Source organism: Macrobrachium rosenbergii, chromosome 52, assembly GCF_040412425.1.
Source record: "Macrobrachium rosenbergii isolate ZJJX-2024 chromosome 52, ASM4041242v1, whole genome shotgun sequence".
In the NCBI taxonomy this organism is placed as follows: domain Eukaryota; kingdom Metazoa; phylum Arthropoda; class Malacostraca; order Decapoda; family Palaemonidae; genus Macrobrachium; species Macrobrachium rosenbergii.
The window spans coordinates 32,479,491-32,496,808 of record NC_089792.1 but is presented as its reverse complement, the minus strand read 5'-3'; the positions used below and the strand labels follow the sequence as shown (position 1 = coordinate 32,496,808).

The 17,318-nt window shown below is 35.7% G+C and overlaps 2 protein-coding genes across 2 annotated transcripts in view; both read right to left on the bottom strand.

The window, feature by feature from the left end:
* The window catches only part of LOC136833955 (eye-specific diacylglycerol kinase-like), an 850,760-nt gene that overhangs the window by 576,342 nt on the left and 257,100 nt on the right, over positions 1–17,318 (bottom strand). The window lies entirely within an intron of this gene.
* The window catches only part of LOC136833831 (eye-specific diacylglycerol kinase-like), a 57,163-nt gene that overhangs the window by 16,893 nt on the left and 22,952 nt on the right, over positions 1–17,318 (bottom strand). The window contains 3 exon segments of the mRNA XM_067096130.1: positions 4,271–4,451; positions 8,440–8,511; positions 11,998–12,009. Of these exon segments, the coding sequence (XP_066952231.1) occupies positions 4,271–4,451; positions 8,440–8,511; positions 11,998–12,009 (265 nt within the window).

Genomic DNA, 17,318 nt, shown 5'->3' with positions numbered 1-17,318 from the left:
TTTGTCCTTGGCTAGCAACCATTCAGCCATTAGGAAAGGGAAAACACGTAAAACTGTTGAAAAAGGAAATGAAACTCTTTTCAATTTCAAGAATACAAAAATGCTTAAGTCAAACAGTTCGTGACGCTTGAAAACGACTTAGCGTTTGGGATTTCTCAGGACAAAACGTAACCAACGTAAAAAGTCGAAAAAAATATAAAAATTTCACTTGAAGGAATACAAAATGTAGCCAGCGTAAAGCCTTAATGATACTACAGAATGACAGCATTTTAATATCAAACGATTATTGTGCACCTCGCATTGTTATATGAAGTGTAACGAGAACTACTAGCTTTCGTGACAAAAATTACTTCATTCTACTTTGTTTTGTAACTGGGAATAAAAATTTAAAAAGACGGGAAATGTGTTTTAAACAAGAAAAATACGATGTATTTCTAACATTGGAATAAACGATTTATGTTAAAAGCAACATAGGGATATGATCAAAAGGCAACTTTAAATCATCCTAAATATGCCCAGAAAATTTTCGACTTAAAGATATTGGTAACTGAAAAAAAAAGGCACATATACTAACGGGAAAGTACTATTATCCATCAGAGAGAGAGAGAGAGCTCTGAGAACATTCGGTCTGAAAAAAAAAAAAAAAAAAAAAAAACTCGTTTATAAGCATCTATGAGTTTGAGGTATAATATTTTACGTCGGTCTCCTAAAACGTAAACTGGTTAAGTCACAGACTCGGGGAATAACGAACCAGGGTGATGACAGGTGGTCATGCATTATGTGCGGCTGAAAGTGTTAAAAAATAGTTTAGCTGTTGTAATGTTGTTACAATCTCCATCGTCGACTTGTCATGTTATGTTTCACGTAGCGAATATCAACAGTATGAAGTCGCCAATAAAAGTAAATTTATACACAATGATGTCTCGTTTGTAAGTCGATGTGTAAGTGCGCGTGTGTTTAAGTTTTGAGGGGGTTCAAAAACCGAGTAAAGCTTTGTCTATTCGTTTCTAGGGATGGCAGCATTTCTAATTATATTTTTTTTATTGCCGAGTTACAAAGTAATATTCTGGCCAGTGTCTGGTTGTACATGAAAGGTACTGCCTCAATATATTTATGTACTCTATCCCCCATAACATTTTCAATTATGGAGTCCCAATATTCATTCCTGGAAAGTAACAATAGGATCTTGTGAAGTTTCTGGTTCAAACTTTCCACATGAGTTTTACCATGTTATGCAGACAGAATTTTGCCTAACTGCTTTAAATTGCACCTGGTTTCCTAGCATCCACGTGTGTGACGGGCTTAGATGATCAGAAATACCCCCTTTACGTCAAAGAGAACCATCAAAAGTGACCCAATAGCTACATTATCAACTTGATAGTATAATTCATCTAGATGCGACCAAGCAAAGAGGATTTCTTTGAATACATACAATGTCCCCGTCGACAATGTGGAGAGAGGCGACACTCAACATACAATGTCCCCGTCGACAATGTGGAGAGAAGCGACACTCAACATACAATGTCAAGTCGACAATGTAGAGCAGTTGCATTATGTTGCTGAAAGCAAAAGCAGTTCGTAATTCAAGTCCATAGGTGCCATTATGCAAGACGAAGAAAGCCTGGGGTCTGTTCAAAGTATCATTGGGAATCACAGTGAAAACCCATTAGGATTATATCAACTTACATTTTGTTGAGGGCATTTGAAGACCTTTTAATTCGAGTTAGTGAACGAGAACGTTGTTTCTCTGATATAATCTTTGTCATGTCTCCTGACTAACCCATATCAGTCCGCAGGTACATTATCATCCTTCAAAGTATGTGTGTATATATATATATATATATATATATATATATATATATATATATATATATATATATATATATATATATATATATATATATACATATACATCCTTACAATATGCACTGGAAAATAAAGGCCTTAGTAACCTGGATGCAAGAAAAGTGAAAGGTGCAGTTTGTGTGTAAGGGGGTCCGACGCTGTGCTAATAAGCCTTCTAAGTAAGAGTATGAAGTAGCTCATGCAGTGGAAGTTTTAGAACTCAACGAGTGAAGAATGAATTAGGCAGTGACTCCTGTGTTGTCGTATTCTTTGGAACCACACACTGCTGTGGGAGACAGCTTAACAGAGAAGAATATAATTTTTGTAAACATTAATCAGGGGAAATTTATATATATATATATATATATATATATATATATATATATATATATATATATATATATATATATATATATATATATAATATATATATATATATATATATATATAAATATTTGTTTGTGTGTATTTATAAATGTATGTGTATATAATCTGTGTCTGTCTGAACGGGTAAGTAGCAATCTTTTTTTTTTTTTTTTTTACTAATTCAAAACATTATCAACACTCCGCCTAAGTGCTAGCTAAGTAATTATCTTTTGTACCCACCGTGTGTCTCCTTCTCTGCAAACAGTGCTTAATAGTTACTTTCTGAAAAATTTAAACTGCCACAATCATCGGTAAGAATTCCGCAATGCTCGATCGACTAGAGATCTGTTATTCTGAAGAATCGGTTTGCTTTTAACTTCAATGAAAAATAAACAAAACAAATGCGTGAGAAGCACAAATTCCTTTTCAAAAAGGCTCGTCAAACTTCTCAACAAACAGATTCTGAAAACTCAAAATCTCTCGACCGTCAAGACTTCTATGAGTTTGTCATATCACGAGTCGGGTGAATTCTTCCAACATTCAAGATGCTGTTCGTCCAAGAAAAGGTAATATTCCTATACTTGAGACTGTTATTCTGATGGTTTTCCCATGATTTCAATCTCACTTCTTGCTGCCAGCTGTGACTCGCAATCTCTGAAATAACATTTCTATCTTCGTTTTTCTATCGATACTATTCGGTGTCGGTTCTTCGATAGCCTCTCAGTTCAGTGCCATCGACAAATGATTTTCAGAAATTGTAAACAAAAGCGTTAATAGACTTAATCAACCTTAATCTTATTCGAATCTAAATGCTAGAATGATTTTGATACTAACGCACTGTGTAATCTGTATCAAAGTAAGTAGATACTACAGCATTCCCTAAAGTGGAAGTCTATTTCACCTACAGTAACAAGCTAAATTTACAGGTTTTGACAGATAGACTGAAGGCCCAAGCTCTCAGTGCACTGAAGGCCCAAGAACACTCAAATGGGACTTCACGTTTAAGAGACACACTTTACATTTCCTTCATTGTTAATCGCTCCTAACACAGATCCCGAAGGTGAAGATAGGTGGTATTCTTGCGTTTCTCTACTTAGCACACGTGGATACTGTAAGCATATATGTATACTTTACATGAGTGAAGTAGTAGTAGTGCCAGATTGTTTTCAAATAAGTTCCACCTCATAAATGAAGCACATTGCAACTAAATGCTTATACCTAAGTCAGAAATACGAGTATCCGGCACTAATTAAAGTGTTTGGAAGACGGGAAACAAACACAACAACAAAGTCGAGGCTGAATGGAAGCCATGAAGAAGCAGCAGTTCATGTTAATATGATTAGTAGAAGAATGGCAATGGCTGATTCCCATAGGTGTTTGGGAGTAAAAAATAAAAAGTTGGTAAGACTAGATAAGAGGTGAGTCAGAGGAAAAGTGACAGAAGGGAGATAGTAGGGTGTGCAAAAGACTGGAAAGAGACTTAGAAACGTCTATGGAAAATATGGTAGGAACGTATGAAGATACTGTTGAACCAAGTCTCCTTTATGGCAGTGAAATTTGAAAGGAAATTTGGAGTAGAGTGCTCCGAGATCGTTCAACTACGTGATAAGAAGACAGATAAAAAACGCTGACGAGTGTCAATCTCCGAAGTGATAAAAGGGTGGAGAGGAGAGAGATCTGAAAGGGACAGGCAGTTAGAATGGAATAAGCTCTTTGACGTAAGGGAACGTGAACATACCCATGACGTATGGGGTTTCGTCTCACTTTTGATGTGCATTTGAAATGGCTAATGCAGTGGGAGCTTCTGCACTATGGGTTCATAACTGATTCAGCAGTTAAAGTTTAAATGGCTAGTTAACGTCATGTTGTTTCGCTTAAGGAGTCGTCACCTGCTACGACAAGGACTATATACATTTTACAATCAATATAATATATATATATATATATATATATATACATATATATATATATATATATATATATATATATATATACACATACATATACACACACACAGAAAAATATATATACACATAAAAATGAACACATTGTTTACTTGCAGCTTTAGGTCCACCTTGTGTAAGATCGAAGACCTGGCGAGGGTTGAGAAGCCACTGGAATTTCTGCATGAGCTTCGCGCCCTGGTTGCCACCGCTCTTGGGATTGATGAAGACGATAAGAGGCCGAATGTTGGCATTGGGGATAGGCTTGATGGCAAACGTCCGAGTGTCTTTGTCGTTCTGCAGAACAAGAGAGGCATTTCATCTTTTGGGATTTTGAGGAGAAAACAAAAGAATAAGCAAATTAGGAATTAAGGGGAACCGTTCGTCCCCTCTGAGGACACTAAGGAGTAATCACAATTGCACTCTCCTTAAGAAGTGGGGATGAGGATGGCAGTGGGGAAGCACAAAAGATTGATTGGTGAAAAAAAAATGCAGTCTAGAGAAATAAAACATCTTTTCTCTTAAAAGGATGAGTGAGGAATAAAAAGGAAAAGACTATAGTTCAGATAAAAGAAATAATTATGATAAAAAAATATTATAAGAGTAAAAATGCAGTAAAAATCAAAATTTTTATGCATATTTTTTCGTTTGTGAAAAGAAACCTAATGAAAGACTGAAATTTATAATAAATGTGGGGCAGAGAAGCACCCTGTTAAGAAATGAGAGAGAGAGAGAGAGAGAGAGAGAGAGAGAGAGAGAGAGAGAGAGAGAGAGAGAGAGAGAGAGAGAGAGGGGAGCTGGGTGCAGTATGGAAAGGACAAGGTAAAGATAAAATAAGTGAAATGTAGGAGTTGAGGAAGGGTGGGGGGGGATGGGGGGGAGGGAGGGGGGTTAGGGAGAGGAACGTCCACTCTCGATAAGAGAGATCCTTTGATCCACTACAACTATCATATTCATTTTAAGCTTTACTTCCGCCGTACCTTCGGTGTACGGACATCTCCCTTACCACCTACATCATTTCCATGGAGTTAGAGAAAACCACGAATGAGCCACCCATGCAAAACTGAATGATGGAAATACTGCAACTATTCCATAACGACTTATTTACTGGAGGATACAGGGGGTTGTAGGGTCCACGATTGTAGCTCTCCGTCCTTATGAAAGACGAAGATGGTGGTCATTAACACACAACTACAACAAAACGTCATAATGGAACTTTCACGTGTGTAATTCCACAAAAGCTATCAACTGCCAATCCACAAAATAAACATAAATTTAAAAAGGGGGCAAAAACATATTATTTTTTTTTGGTAAAGCTACATACTCCACACATGAACGATTATTACCACGGCAATCAAAACCAACAATTACTACTTGTTTATTTCCCACGGCATTAATCACATCCCCACCAAACGCAACACAGCTTTTATGAAAGTAACAGTACTGATGACTAAAGGCAGCATTACAATTGCTATTTTACAATTCACGATCTCCATCACTGGATACTGTGCCTTGTCAAACTTCAACAAATTTATTATAGCTACAGGCAAAATTATATGAACGTTAATGAAGTGTATTAAGATAAAACAAAATGATAACAACAACAGTATGCTTGACAGAATTTAAAAATCCTCTCCTTCAGTGTGCACGACTGCCAATTCAAAGCTGAAACGGATGATGAAATAAGGAATCAATACTATATCTGATGGAAAAGTGTTTTGCTGCTGCGTTAAATTCTGGTATCAAATCTTTTCCATCTTCGTTATCAGGACAATTGCCTTTAGGTTTTAATGATACAGTTATTTTCTGTTATCAATCAGCTCCTTTATCATCGAGAAAGAACATCAATGATTTAAATCTCAACTAGACAATTACTGTTCGTACATTCACCAAGTCAGCAGTGAAACAGGGGATTAATTGTCATTCACCATGCAAACCACCAACTCGCAACAAGAACATTTACATCAGAAGTCTTTCATTCAATAATCGCAGCTATGTCGCTGCTTGAGCCTTCATTGTATCTGTGGCGGGCATTCCATTTCGCCAGAGAACACGCCGTGAATAAGAGACAATGAGACCATACTTTACTGGTAAAAACCCATTGCCTATCTACTGGCCATCACAAAAACGCCCTTCCTTAAATCTGTATTCTTCCATTTAAATCTTGTTACAAAGCTTCTTGCATACGCAGCCTACTTCGACTTTTTCGCAAAGCCCTTCCAGAGCAAGACAAAAAGCTCAGTACGACTTCATATCACAGCTCGATCCTTCTACTTGAAGCCATCGTCCAAAATCAAAGCCCAAACCAGGACCAACGATAACCTGGCTCAAATTAGCAAAATCTTGTACAGCACTGCTACATTTGGCTATTCAGCAGAAAACTACCATGTTACTTTCCTTTTCCTTCTTCTAAATTAATCCCGTCTATGAGAGAGATAAGAATGCCTAATATACAAAAGCGACTACAGGCACCTACATCAGCAATAAACACACCATCAACAAAACAAGATGACCACAGCATGTCCGTATGTCGGAACTTTCTCTCTATTCCAAGTCGTTCCACTGCCAAACGACACCAACCATTTAAAAAAAAACACTTAGATAAGCTGTTTACTCCAAAACCAACAAAACATACGTGTTTTATTTATTTTATTTATTTTTTTTTTTTCTAAGACGCCCTTTTCAATCTCGACCCCCTTCTATAGTTCCTAAACCTGTGGCTAACGAGATTTTATAAACTAAACAAATAAAAATCTGGATGCCCTGTTTAGGCTATGTTTTCTAAAACATTCAGAATGAACAAAGTTGACAAAGTTCACAAAGGCCCTATCTGTTATCAGACATCAACTAAACTGACGTAAGTCTTGGGTAAAATGGAAAGACTGCTGACAAAACCAACCAACCATCTCCAAATATAACAACACTCATGAACTGAGGAACTTCCTTCTTGATACTTTCGTGATGGGATCTAATGAAGTGTAATCACACTTCGAATTTTACATGTAAGATGCAATCAAAACTTAAATTTTATAGTGACACTAAAACTGCTGACATGATGATTTTAGTATCAAAAACCTCCACCAAATGTTATCCAATTATCGTATTACTATATTACAGATATATAAATTTAGTACAACCGACTTATTTACTCCATTCAACCATAAGCAGAACCATTACCACAGAACTTCCGTAACGTACTTCACGGAAAATGAGACTAATTACAAAAACCGCACCTAATTCAATATTTACCTTGTTCCTGTGAAACAGCTGACGATAACCACACAAGCGTTTTCCCCAAGCTGTCCTTCAGATTTACAAGTCTACTCTGCTGATGACAATATATGTAACCATCGAGTGTGTGACGTAAGTGAGATTCAGGTGAAGTGGGAAACCTAACCATCGAGAACACAGAACGAAATTTTCACTCAGAACAGGGAACCTTATAGACCAACATTTAGCCATTCAATAATCTTCCCTACAATGGTTGTACATCAATACTGTGAATCTTTTATTGACAGACCAACATTTAGCCATCACCAAATAATCTTCCCTACAATGGTTGCACATTGTGAATCTTTTATTTACAGACCAACATTTAGCCATCACCAACAATCTTCCTCAATGGTTGCACATCAATACTGTGAATCTTATTGACAGACCAACATTTAGCCATCACTAACAATCTTCCTTACAATGGTTGCACATCAACACTGTGAACTTTATTTACAGACCTAACATTTAGCCATCACCAAACAATCTTCCCTTACAATGGTTGCACATCAACACTGTGAATCTTTATTGACAGACCAACATTTAGCCATCACCAACAATCTTCCCTACAATGGTTGCACATCAACACTGTGAATCTTTATTTACAGACCAACATTTAGCCATCACCAACAATCTTCCCTACAATGGTTGCACATCAACACTGTGAATCTTTATTTACAGATCCGTACAGAACCCGGATTTTCGTGTGTTGTCTCTGCCATTGTTTTTTGTCAGCGATCACCACCACCACCACCGCATTTAATCACCGTGCTGGGAATGGAACAAAATCAAAAATAAAAAGGTCAAAATGAAATCCCGGGGAGGAAAACACCGCAATCTACAACCATCTACTAATTTCAAGCTAATGAAGGTTATCTACAACGACCAGCTTAAGGTAGAGAGAGAAGAGAGAGATGTATAGACTGACTGAGAGAGAGAGGGAAAGAGTTTCTGGCAAAGCACTTTCACCTTTGAATGCAACTAGCCAGAAAGCTCAATTTTCATTGGAACTCACTTCCAGCTCATCATCAGTGGAGAGGGCCTCATCATCGGTTTCACCATCAATTTTCTCACCGTTAGAGTCGGCCTAGAATCAAGGAGGGGGAGGGAAAAATACTCTAGAAGGTTAATAGAATTATTAAATGAAACAAAACATGGAAATGGTGGACATCTGATGGAAAATAACACTAGTGAGTTAATGAATGGATATACAGGATACTTGACTAAGTTATCACAGCTAAAATAAATATACATTCACATATCAATTAATAATTATGAAAAAGAAAATACAATGTGGAAAATCTTCAAAAATGACTAAAGGAATTCACCACCAGTACCGATGGAAGGATACCTACCCTTCATTCATACTCAGTTTAACACAATCTATATGCGAGATTTTTTCAGATGACGTTTAAGGTTAACTTCTGTGAAGTATCTGAAATGACCTCCACACAGCGTAGCTAGGAAAGCATTTTGGGTCTTGGTGATCTTAATCGCACATTACAAATAAATGAAAAAATCCTTGACTGCGATTGCGTTAAAATATGTTAATTTTAATCAGATTACAAATAAGAAAAACATACCTACTTTAGGGTCTATACTGAGGAGTGATTCAGTTTTTAATTCAACCTTTCACTTACAGTAAATAAAAGAAATACCAAATCGGCGCACACAGAGTAAATTACAGTCAACTACTATAAGTACTAGTAATTCATGGACTTGAAAGCCGTGGCTTTAATTATTAAGAGCTTTATACTGAACTGAAAGTGAGGTAGACTTCAAGGGGAGAGAGAGAGAGAAAGAGAGATGAAAAGTTGAACTGAAGTGCTGAAGTGGAGCTAGATTACAGAATTTGGTTTCATCAACTCTGAAATCTACACAGATTGAAACGGAGGCTTCTTCATACACAGTCATCAACTGGTTGGTTTAAGTGCATTGGAAAATGTTAAACAAACAGTACGAAAAGATAAAATATAACAAGAATTATGAAATAAAATTTACCTGTACGGCCGATTCTGACACTGAAAAAAAACTTCTACAAAATTTAAGAAAATAAATCAAATGTATGAAATGACAGAAAAAAAACTATATTGGGTTATATGATTAAACTAACTATTGAGAATATTAACAGTTCAAAATGTTAATAACCGAAATTCTGTCTTGTATACAAAGAAACAATTTCGTCAGTTACAAAGATGTAAATACTACAAAGCAAATCTACCATCAGATTTAAACCGAATAAAGACAAGTAAAAGCAATTAAATGTTAAAATTACTCCTAAACACAACAGATTGGCACTGTATTTCAACCTAAACTATACATGCTAGGAGAACGCACAGTGCAGGTTTCACAGTTCATTCCTTAAATGATTCGACACAAACACCTGGATTTGGGACAGACAGATGTTGACAGCACATACTAGGTCCATCTATCCACAAAGCATTGACGGATATAGAATAGGTTTGATGTGAGAGAGAGAGAGAGAGAGAGTGAGAGAGAGAATGTTGTAGCAGACAGTTCAAGAAGGGTAGACTCTGTTGAAAAAATTAAATCCAATGAGCATGGAAATTTCAGGAGCAAATTAATTATGGAATAATTCAAAAGGATTTCACTAATGATTTAATGTTTGTGAAAATTTCTTCATAAATGAAAGGCCACTGTCAATATATTTTTTATGTATATATATATATATATATATATATATATATATATATATATATATATATATATATATATATATATATATATATATATATATATATATATATATATATATATAATTACACAAACATTCATAGGTACAGAAAAACATGAATGTTATCCCTTTTTTTTTTGTCACCAGCCAAACGGCAGAATCAAATAAAGTATTTTCCTGTCATGCTGTCGGTACCGTAATCCCTACCAAGCTTTCTTGGTCAAAACTAACAAACTGTCGGGAAAAAAAGTTTTATCCTAAAATTAGAGTAATATGAAAGAAAAACGCATAAATTTGCGTTCGTCTCCCTACTGCCCTCTAAGCGACCCACATAATGAATCAAAGATTTCTTCGCAACCGCGTCTAGATACCTCAAAGGTCTGACTCGAGAAAATCCTTGTAATTCACTCCCCGAAAGAGGTTACTCTGCCTTTCAATCTGAGGGCAATTGCGACATGAACATCGTCCGGGTTACGGTTCAATCTAAAATCCCTTGACAGTCGTCCTGCAGAACACTCCCGCGCGCATTACGAGAGATCATCTTTAATCAGTTAATGTCTTCTTTTTATTTTTTCAGACTAGGGTACACAACAATATCTACAAAGGTGGAATGGAACAGCTGCAGCAAGAAAGAAATAAAACAGGAAACTGGAAGAGAAACGGATGTCTCTACATATGTTTGGAGAGTTATTTCAGTGTTTGTACATATATACTACATCAATATACAGTATATTAGCCATGAGCACTCACCAGTGTCATATATATATATATATATATATATATATATATATATATATATATATATATATATATATATATATATATATATATATATATATATATTATAGTAAGTATGAGGAGCCATCAACAGAGAATTAACAAGAGAAAACCATCTATTTTGACTGATGCTACTCAAGCCCACAAGACTCATCAGTGTTTAGGACAGAGGTAACATTAATGCCAAAATGCATGGTTTTTTCTCATTAATCCTATTTTATGGTCTCTTCAAATCACAGAACGCTGTTAGGCAACTATGAATTCATATATATATATATATATATATATATATATATATATATATATATATATATATATATATATATATATATATATATATATATACATTACACAGTATATAATGTAGTGTGTATGTATGAGAGAGAGAGAGAGAGAGAGAGAGAGAGAGAGAGAGAGAGAGAGAGAGAGAGAGAGAGAGAGAAATCACCATCAAAATGTTTTATTAACTAACAGACGCACTCAGGCAGATCCAAAACAGCGATAAAACCAGTATCTTTCTAATATTCGGGAGGAACCAAATCGCACCTGCTTATTTACACAGACGATTTGGCGGATGCTTCAAATACCTGCTTTTGGATAGAGACACTTTGTTATCTACGTAGATCCAGCAGACTTTACCTCTGACGGTACGGTTGCTAAATCTTTACTGCTACTCTAATATGGAAAATGCGACAGCTTACTGAATTACCATAGAAAATGATGGATAATGTTAATGCTACCTTTTAACAGGGAAGTTTTACGAAAGACTCACGAGCTACTGCTACACTGCTCAACTAACAATCTTTTTTTTTTTTAAAGCAAGTACGTCATTCTAATTCTGAATATGCAATCGACGGAACTAATTACTACAGCTACAAGTTTCCAGAGTTATAACTACCACTATGTAATCACTCCAGTAATTCTTTTCAATTAGCCAGAGCTCAGCTCCAGCTTTCAACTTCAAAACTAGGTCGGAATCGCCTCTAGGGCGATACCATCCTTTTGGGGGAGAAGAAATCATATATATATTAAAGGTTTGAAATCTGTCGTTCTGGGAAAAAAACTACTGTGCTCCAAAAAACACACTTCCATTCTTGTTACCTTTTCGTCATCCTTGTGAATTGGAAAAATTTGGGAGAGAAAAAAAAGAAGAGTAGATTTAATGAAATGGCTCTAACTTCAGATGAGTCAGAGGGAAAAATCAAATTAAAGTCCCTGAGTAATAATCATGAATTACATTAGCTTCATTCAGAAATATTAAAAAAAAAATGTCAGCACTGCAAACCACAACTAATTGAAAAATGTCAAATGAAAGACGAGTAGAGCATACAAATACTGTTCTACAGAAATCTTATCACAGTGCTCGCGGGTGGGCAGATTTATGGCAAAATACTTCAGTAAAGGAAAAACATCAGTATGGATAAAAGTATTCCATGCTGAGAAACTTCGTTCATCAAAATATGTGAAAAAATTACTTTCATGACACAACACAAAAATCTGAGAGTCTAGGAAGGGTAATTATTATGTCATTCATGATATATGTAATGCAAATAAAAACTGGAATAAATATACAAACATCACTAAAGAAACTGCAATGGCCTTCAAACACAGTCAGATAAAATATAAATTCCAACTGCGGTAAAAAAAATAAGTCATAATTACACAATAGAGATGCCATAACTACAAGGATACAGAATTGTAATACGAGTATGCCTTATCAAGTTTTGATTAAGAGAAAATCTTTCTGTGGTTACTGTTTTTGTTCATGTTTTTTATTTGAATTTTTCATTCACTTATGGCACGAACGAGATTGTGAGGTTAATACGAATCCCTATAACAAGATGGAAAATACCAGAGTTCCAATATAGTTCACAAATTACCAATAAGGTTCAGATTTGAAACCCGGCATACTCCTAAGTTCCGTCGATTTCTTTGCTACACGGTATTTATTAAGGAAGACTCAAAGTAAACCAAATGCGAGTGATGTCTAAATATAACAACAAATTTCGAGTAAGATAATTCACTTCTACTTCTTCTTTTAACGTGCTTTTTTCCCATTTTTGTATGGGGTAAGCACGATGCCTTCTTTGAAGGACTTTGATTTGGCTTTTGGGGTAGACCGTAGTCTCGATCGGCTGCCCTGCCTGACATCGCTTAGACCCCGGTACGGTATACATGTATTGTACCAGTCACCAGCTCCCTTTCTCCCAGCAGCGAGGAGACGTTGAGTGGTAATTAAAAAATAAATAATCAGCTTTCATAACGAAACTAGGAGAAAAGCACAAGCAGCTGTCAATGAAATTCCATTATATTACTGCATTGTATCCGTTTAATAGAGCATTCTTGGCTCTTTGTTTATCAGTTAACAATTAAAGTAAGTCCGTAGAACAAGCAAATCACAAATTTTGAAAGGATATGAGGATTGCTTACTATAAACACGAAGAAAATACAACTGTATTTTGAAGGAATTCTTACAATGACGATTATGAATATTAAGAAACAATACAATAATTATATATTTAAAACTACGTCCGCAAACTTTCGAAGGATCTTCATCCCCAGCTTTAAGATAATACAGAACCCCTCCAATCTCTTCCTCGTGACCTGCTCTGGCAATATACCCTTGTTACTCGGGCAAAGATACAGGCTAACATTCAGAACTGATGAATGGGCCATCAATATCACACAACACTTTCACACAATTTTTGTTTCATATCCTCATTTTAGACTTCATTTCTGAGAGAGAGAGAGAGAGAGAGAGAGAGAGAGAGAGAGAGAGAGAGAGAGAGAGAGAGGGCCGGGTTATGCACACACGGGAAAGAAAATCTGAACTATTTGAACTTGCTCATCTGCCTCGCCTAATATGACCCATTTCTGTCAACTTGATTTAGGAAAAAAAGTCTTCAAATTTGAAATGCACTGATATAGTCCTAGAAGCACTTGGCCTAAAGATATAATTTCCTTTGTGCAACTAAAATTAGGATGAAGCCTGCAATGATAAAGCTGTATTTAATTATACATGAATATTAAAAGAAAGTGGGAATCCTACAACACTCATTGACCACCAAATTGCGTAAAGCCTAGCAAACAACTCTGCCACAATACCTGCACTTATAATAAATAATAAGATTACAGCTACGATGACCTATTTCCAATCAATTAAACAATATTGCTTGACCTACTGTGATTTCCTGGCTATTTTTTTCGAAACGTTGCTATTGATTCCATTTGTGTGTGTGTGTGTGTGTGTGTGTGTGCACTTTCACTGGAATACCCTTAGGAAAGAAAACGGGTCCTACCAAGAATAGAAGTGCCCTGGGACACCAAAATAGGACCTTCAGAACTTTTGAACGCAAGACAACTTTCCCTAAACCGACCAGTATAACTGGAGGGGTAAGTTCTCTTATCGATTTAATGTAACTCTTACGGGATGCAAAGACCAACATACAACTCCCTGTTGTCAAGTATATCAAGTTCTGAGAGAGAGAGAGAGAGAGAGAGAGAGAGAGAGAGAGAGAGAGAGAGAGAGAGAGAGAGAGAGAGAGAGCAGCTTTGGATGAAAAAAGGTTTGTTAACAATTAATTCCATCTGTTAAATCTTTAAACTTTTTGGTTTACTTAGATTAACGCAGCATGTATGAGTGCATACATATGCATCTTTTGCAACTGCGCGAGCGCGCGCGCGCGTGCGTGTGTGTGCATATTAACCTGTAAATGAAATCCACAGCCTCTCTCATAACCACATAACATTATAGAAAACTGCTTAAGAGTACTGGGTGTGAGTATATATAGTCTAATCTTACAGATGGCCCATTCATATAATATATATATATATATATATATATATATATATATTTTATATATATATATATATATATATATACTGAGAAATGAGAAAGGCCTCATAATGATCTTTGTTATTCAAAAAACCAAGGCATGACTTTTTCAGGAGACCCAAGCTTATTTCTACAGGTTACATCCCAAGAGTAGCGAGCCATCGAGATTCCTAGGGCATAATAGAACATAGTCATTGAACCATTAACTATTATTTTAATGCCTAATCATAGGTGTTCAAGCATTTAGCATTGTCCATACCTAAACGATCTATCTTTCTTTTATAGGTTTTGATAATGACTTCATGATTTAACGTCTACTGTAAAGGAATCTTCATTTATTCTGACAGCTACAACAAATTATGTTTAATAACGTTCTTGACATATTACAGAGAACTACAGAGGCATGTTATTATTATTGCAAACAGCTGGGACTCGCGACCTTTAACTCGAGGATCAGATACACGTATCACAATCCATGATCCACTGCTTGAGAACTTATTTAAGAAAAACTTATTTACCCTGTTAGATATCTGTAACCTTGCTACGTCAGTAACCTGAAGTTGTTGGGATGCCAGTTTCTAGTGCATGAAAAATTATCTTCGAAGCAGACATCATCGTTCCCATTTCCATCATTATTACTGGTAATCGAAACGATCAGCTAAAATGACTCCATTTACTAGCCATCAAATTCACAACGACCAGAAGACTTCACGGGAAGCCGCCGTGCACACTGTCAGCACAAGTTCTGGCGGGAGTCCCTCACATACACAACTGCAACTTTAAAACGCGGAAAGGTTATGTATCTGCCAACACTTCCACCCAAGAAGCAAATGTCCAACAGAAAACAAGACGCAATACCAACGCCCTTTTCTCTTCTGAACATCACCTTTCCCAATCTGAGAACTCGCATCGCGCCACAAAGGTGAATTGATGGTTGGATTATGCAGAAGAGGCCATCGCCGGATTTTCCAAGCAGTGTAATGTTAGTTCAAATGGGATGTATTTGTCAGATCCACGGACCTAAACAAGGCGCATCGTGGGAACGAACCGCGTTTCAGCAATGCCCCGCCCGCAAAGAATAAGGCGGTTCATTTATGTCGAGATGTTCGGCCATAGTTTATTGAAAACGATCAATGTTGCATATTTAATGAGAGAGAGATTCACAGATTTACATCAATCACTTTGACAGAGGCCTAAAAAGGCGAAAAGTTTATTCACTGTAATTATTTATATATATATATATATATATATATATATATATATATATATATATATATATATATATATATATATATATAATATATATATATATATATACAGTATATATATATATATATATATATATATATATATATATATATATATATATATATATATATATATATATTGCGCCATTCTTTTGGTGATGACCACCAAAACCAATCAACATCACAAAATGGGGAAATAAAATATAATTTCACAGCAGTTCACTGAACCAAGGTTCCTGACAGTCGTAGGAAAAAAATGCATCGTATCTTACATTTTCAAATACCTACGAATCTAAGTTAAACATTAAGGGTGAATTAGACCCCTTTATATACTTGTTACAAGAAGACTGGAAAGCTGTTATTCTAAGTTCGCTCATTTTGATGGAAAAGATTTCGAGTTCATAACCTGACTGTTGTTATTGTAAGAAACTCGAGAACTCTCTGAAGAACAAAGAGGTACAAATTCTATGCATAACGATATCCTTAACGATTTAAATACATTTACGCATTTAAGGTTCCTTGATTAAGACAAGCTTCCAGATTTTTGTAGGGAACTAATGTCATTCAAACAAGAAAATTGCTAATGGGTAACCAGGGGAAAAAGTGCCCATTGAAAGAGCAAATTCCTATTAGTAATAATAATAATAATAATGATAATAATAATAATAATAATAATAATAACAATAATAATGATAATTTCCTATTACTTCCTTCATTACCTCTCTCTAAGCGATGATTCAATTTGTTTGAAATTTAAACGCTTATAAAATCGATTACCGTCATTAATTAAGAACAAATATTGGAAACGTATCGTTTACCTTGGCGGGGCGTAAGCAAGTGAATCGAGAAATCCAACATTTATTCGCTAAAATATGAGACCGCCAATTCACAGCAAACTTCAGACGAACGCATCACACTATTGTAAAGGTCGTCCTGATCGGTACAACTGTCCATCTCCCATTACCATTCGCTTCATCGTCATTTGGCTTTAGACGGAAGTTATCTCAAAACGGCACGCGGATTATTCTTCCTAATTCCAAGTCGTCTTGTGATGAAATGGTGAAATAAACCAGCGTTTAACTTAGCATTTCTTTGTCGTTCAATTTAATTTTTTCTTCGTCATCTTTGTCGTTCAATTTAATTTTTTCTTCGTCATCATCCCTATATTTAACTTAACCATGGAGATGTAAATTTAAATCATGGTCAGAACCTCAATGCATCGCAGTTTCCATTGAATGCAACGTGATATTGTGGAATACCTCTTCTGTTCTTTACTAAGGTTCTTGCGAACTAGTCCCGAATTATTCGTATTTCCTTTGTTATTTTTTATTTTCTTTTTT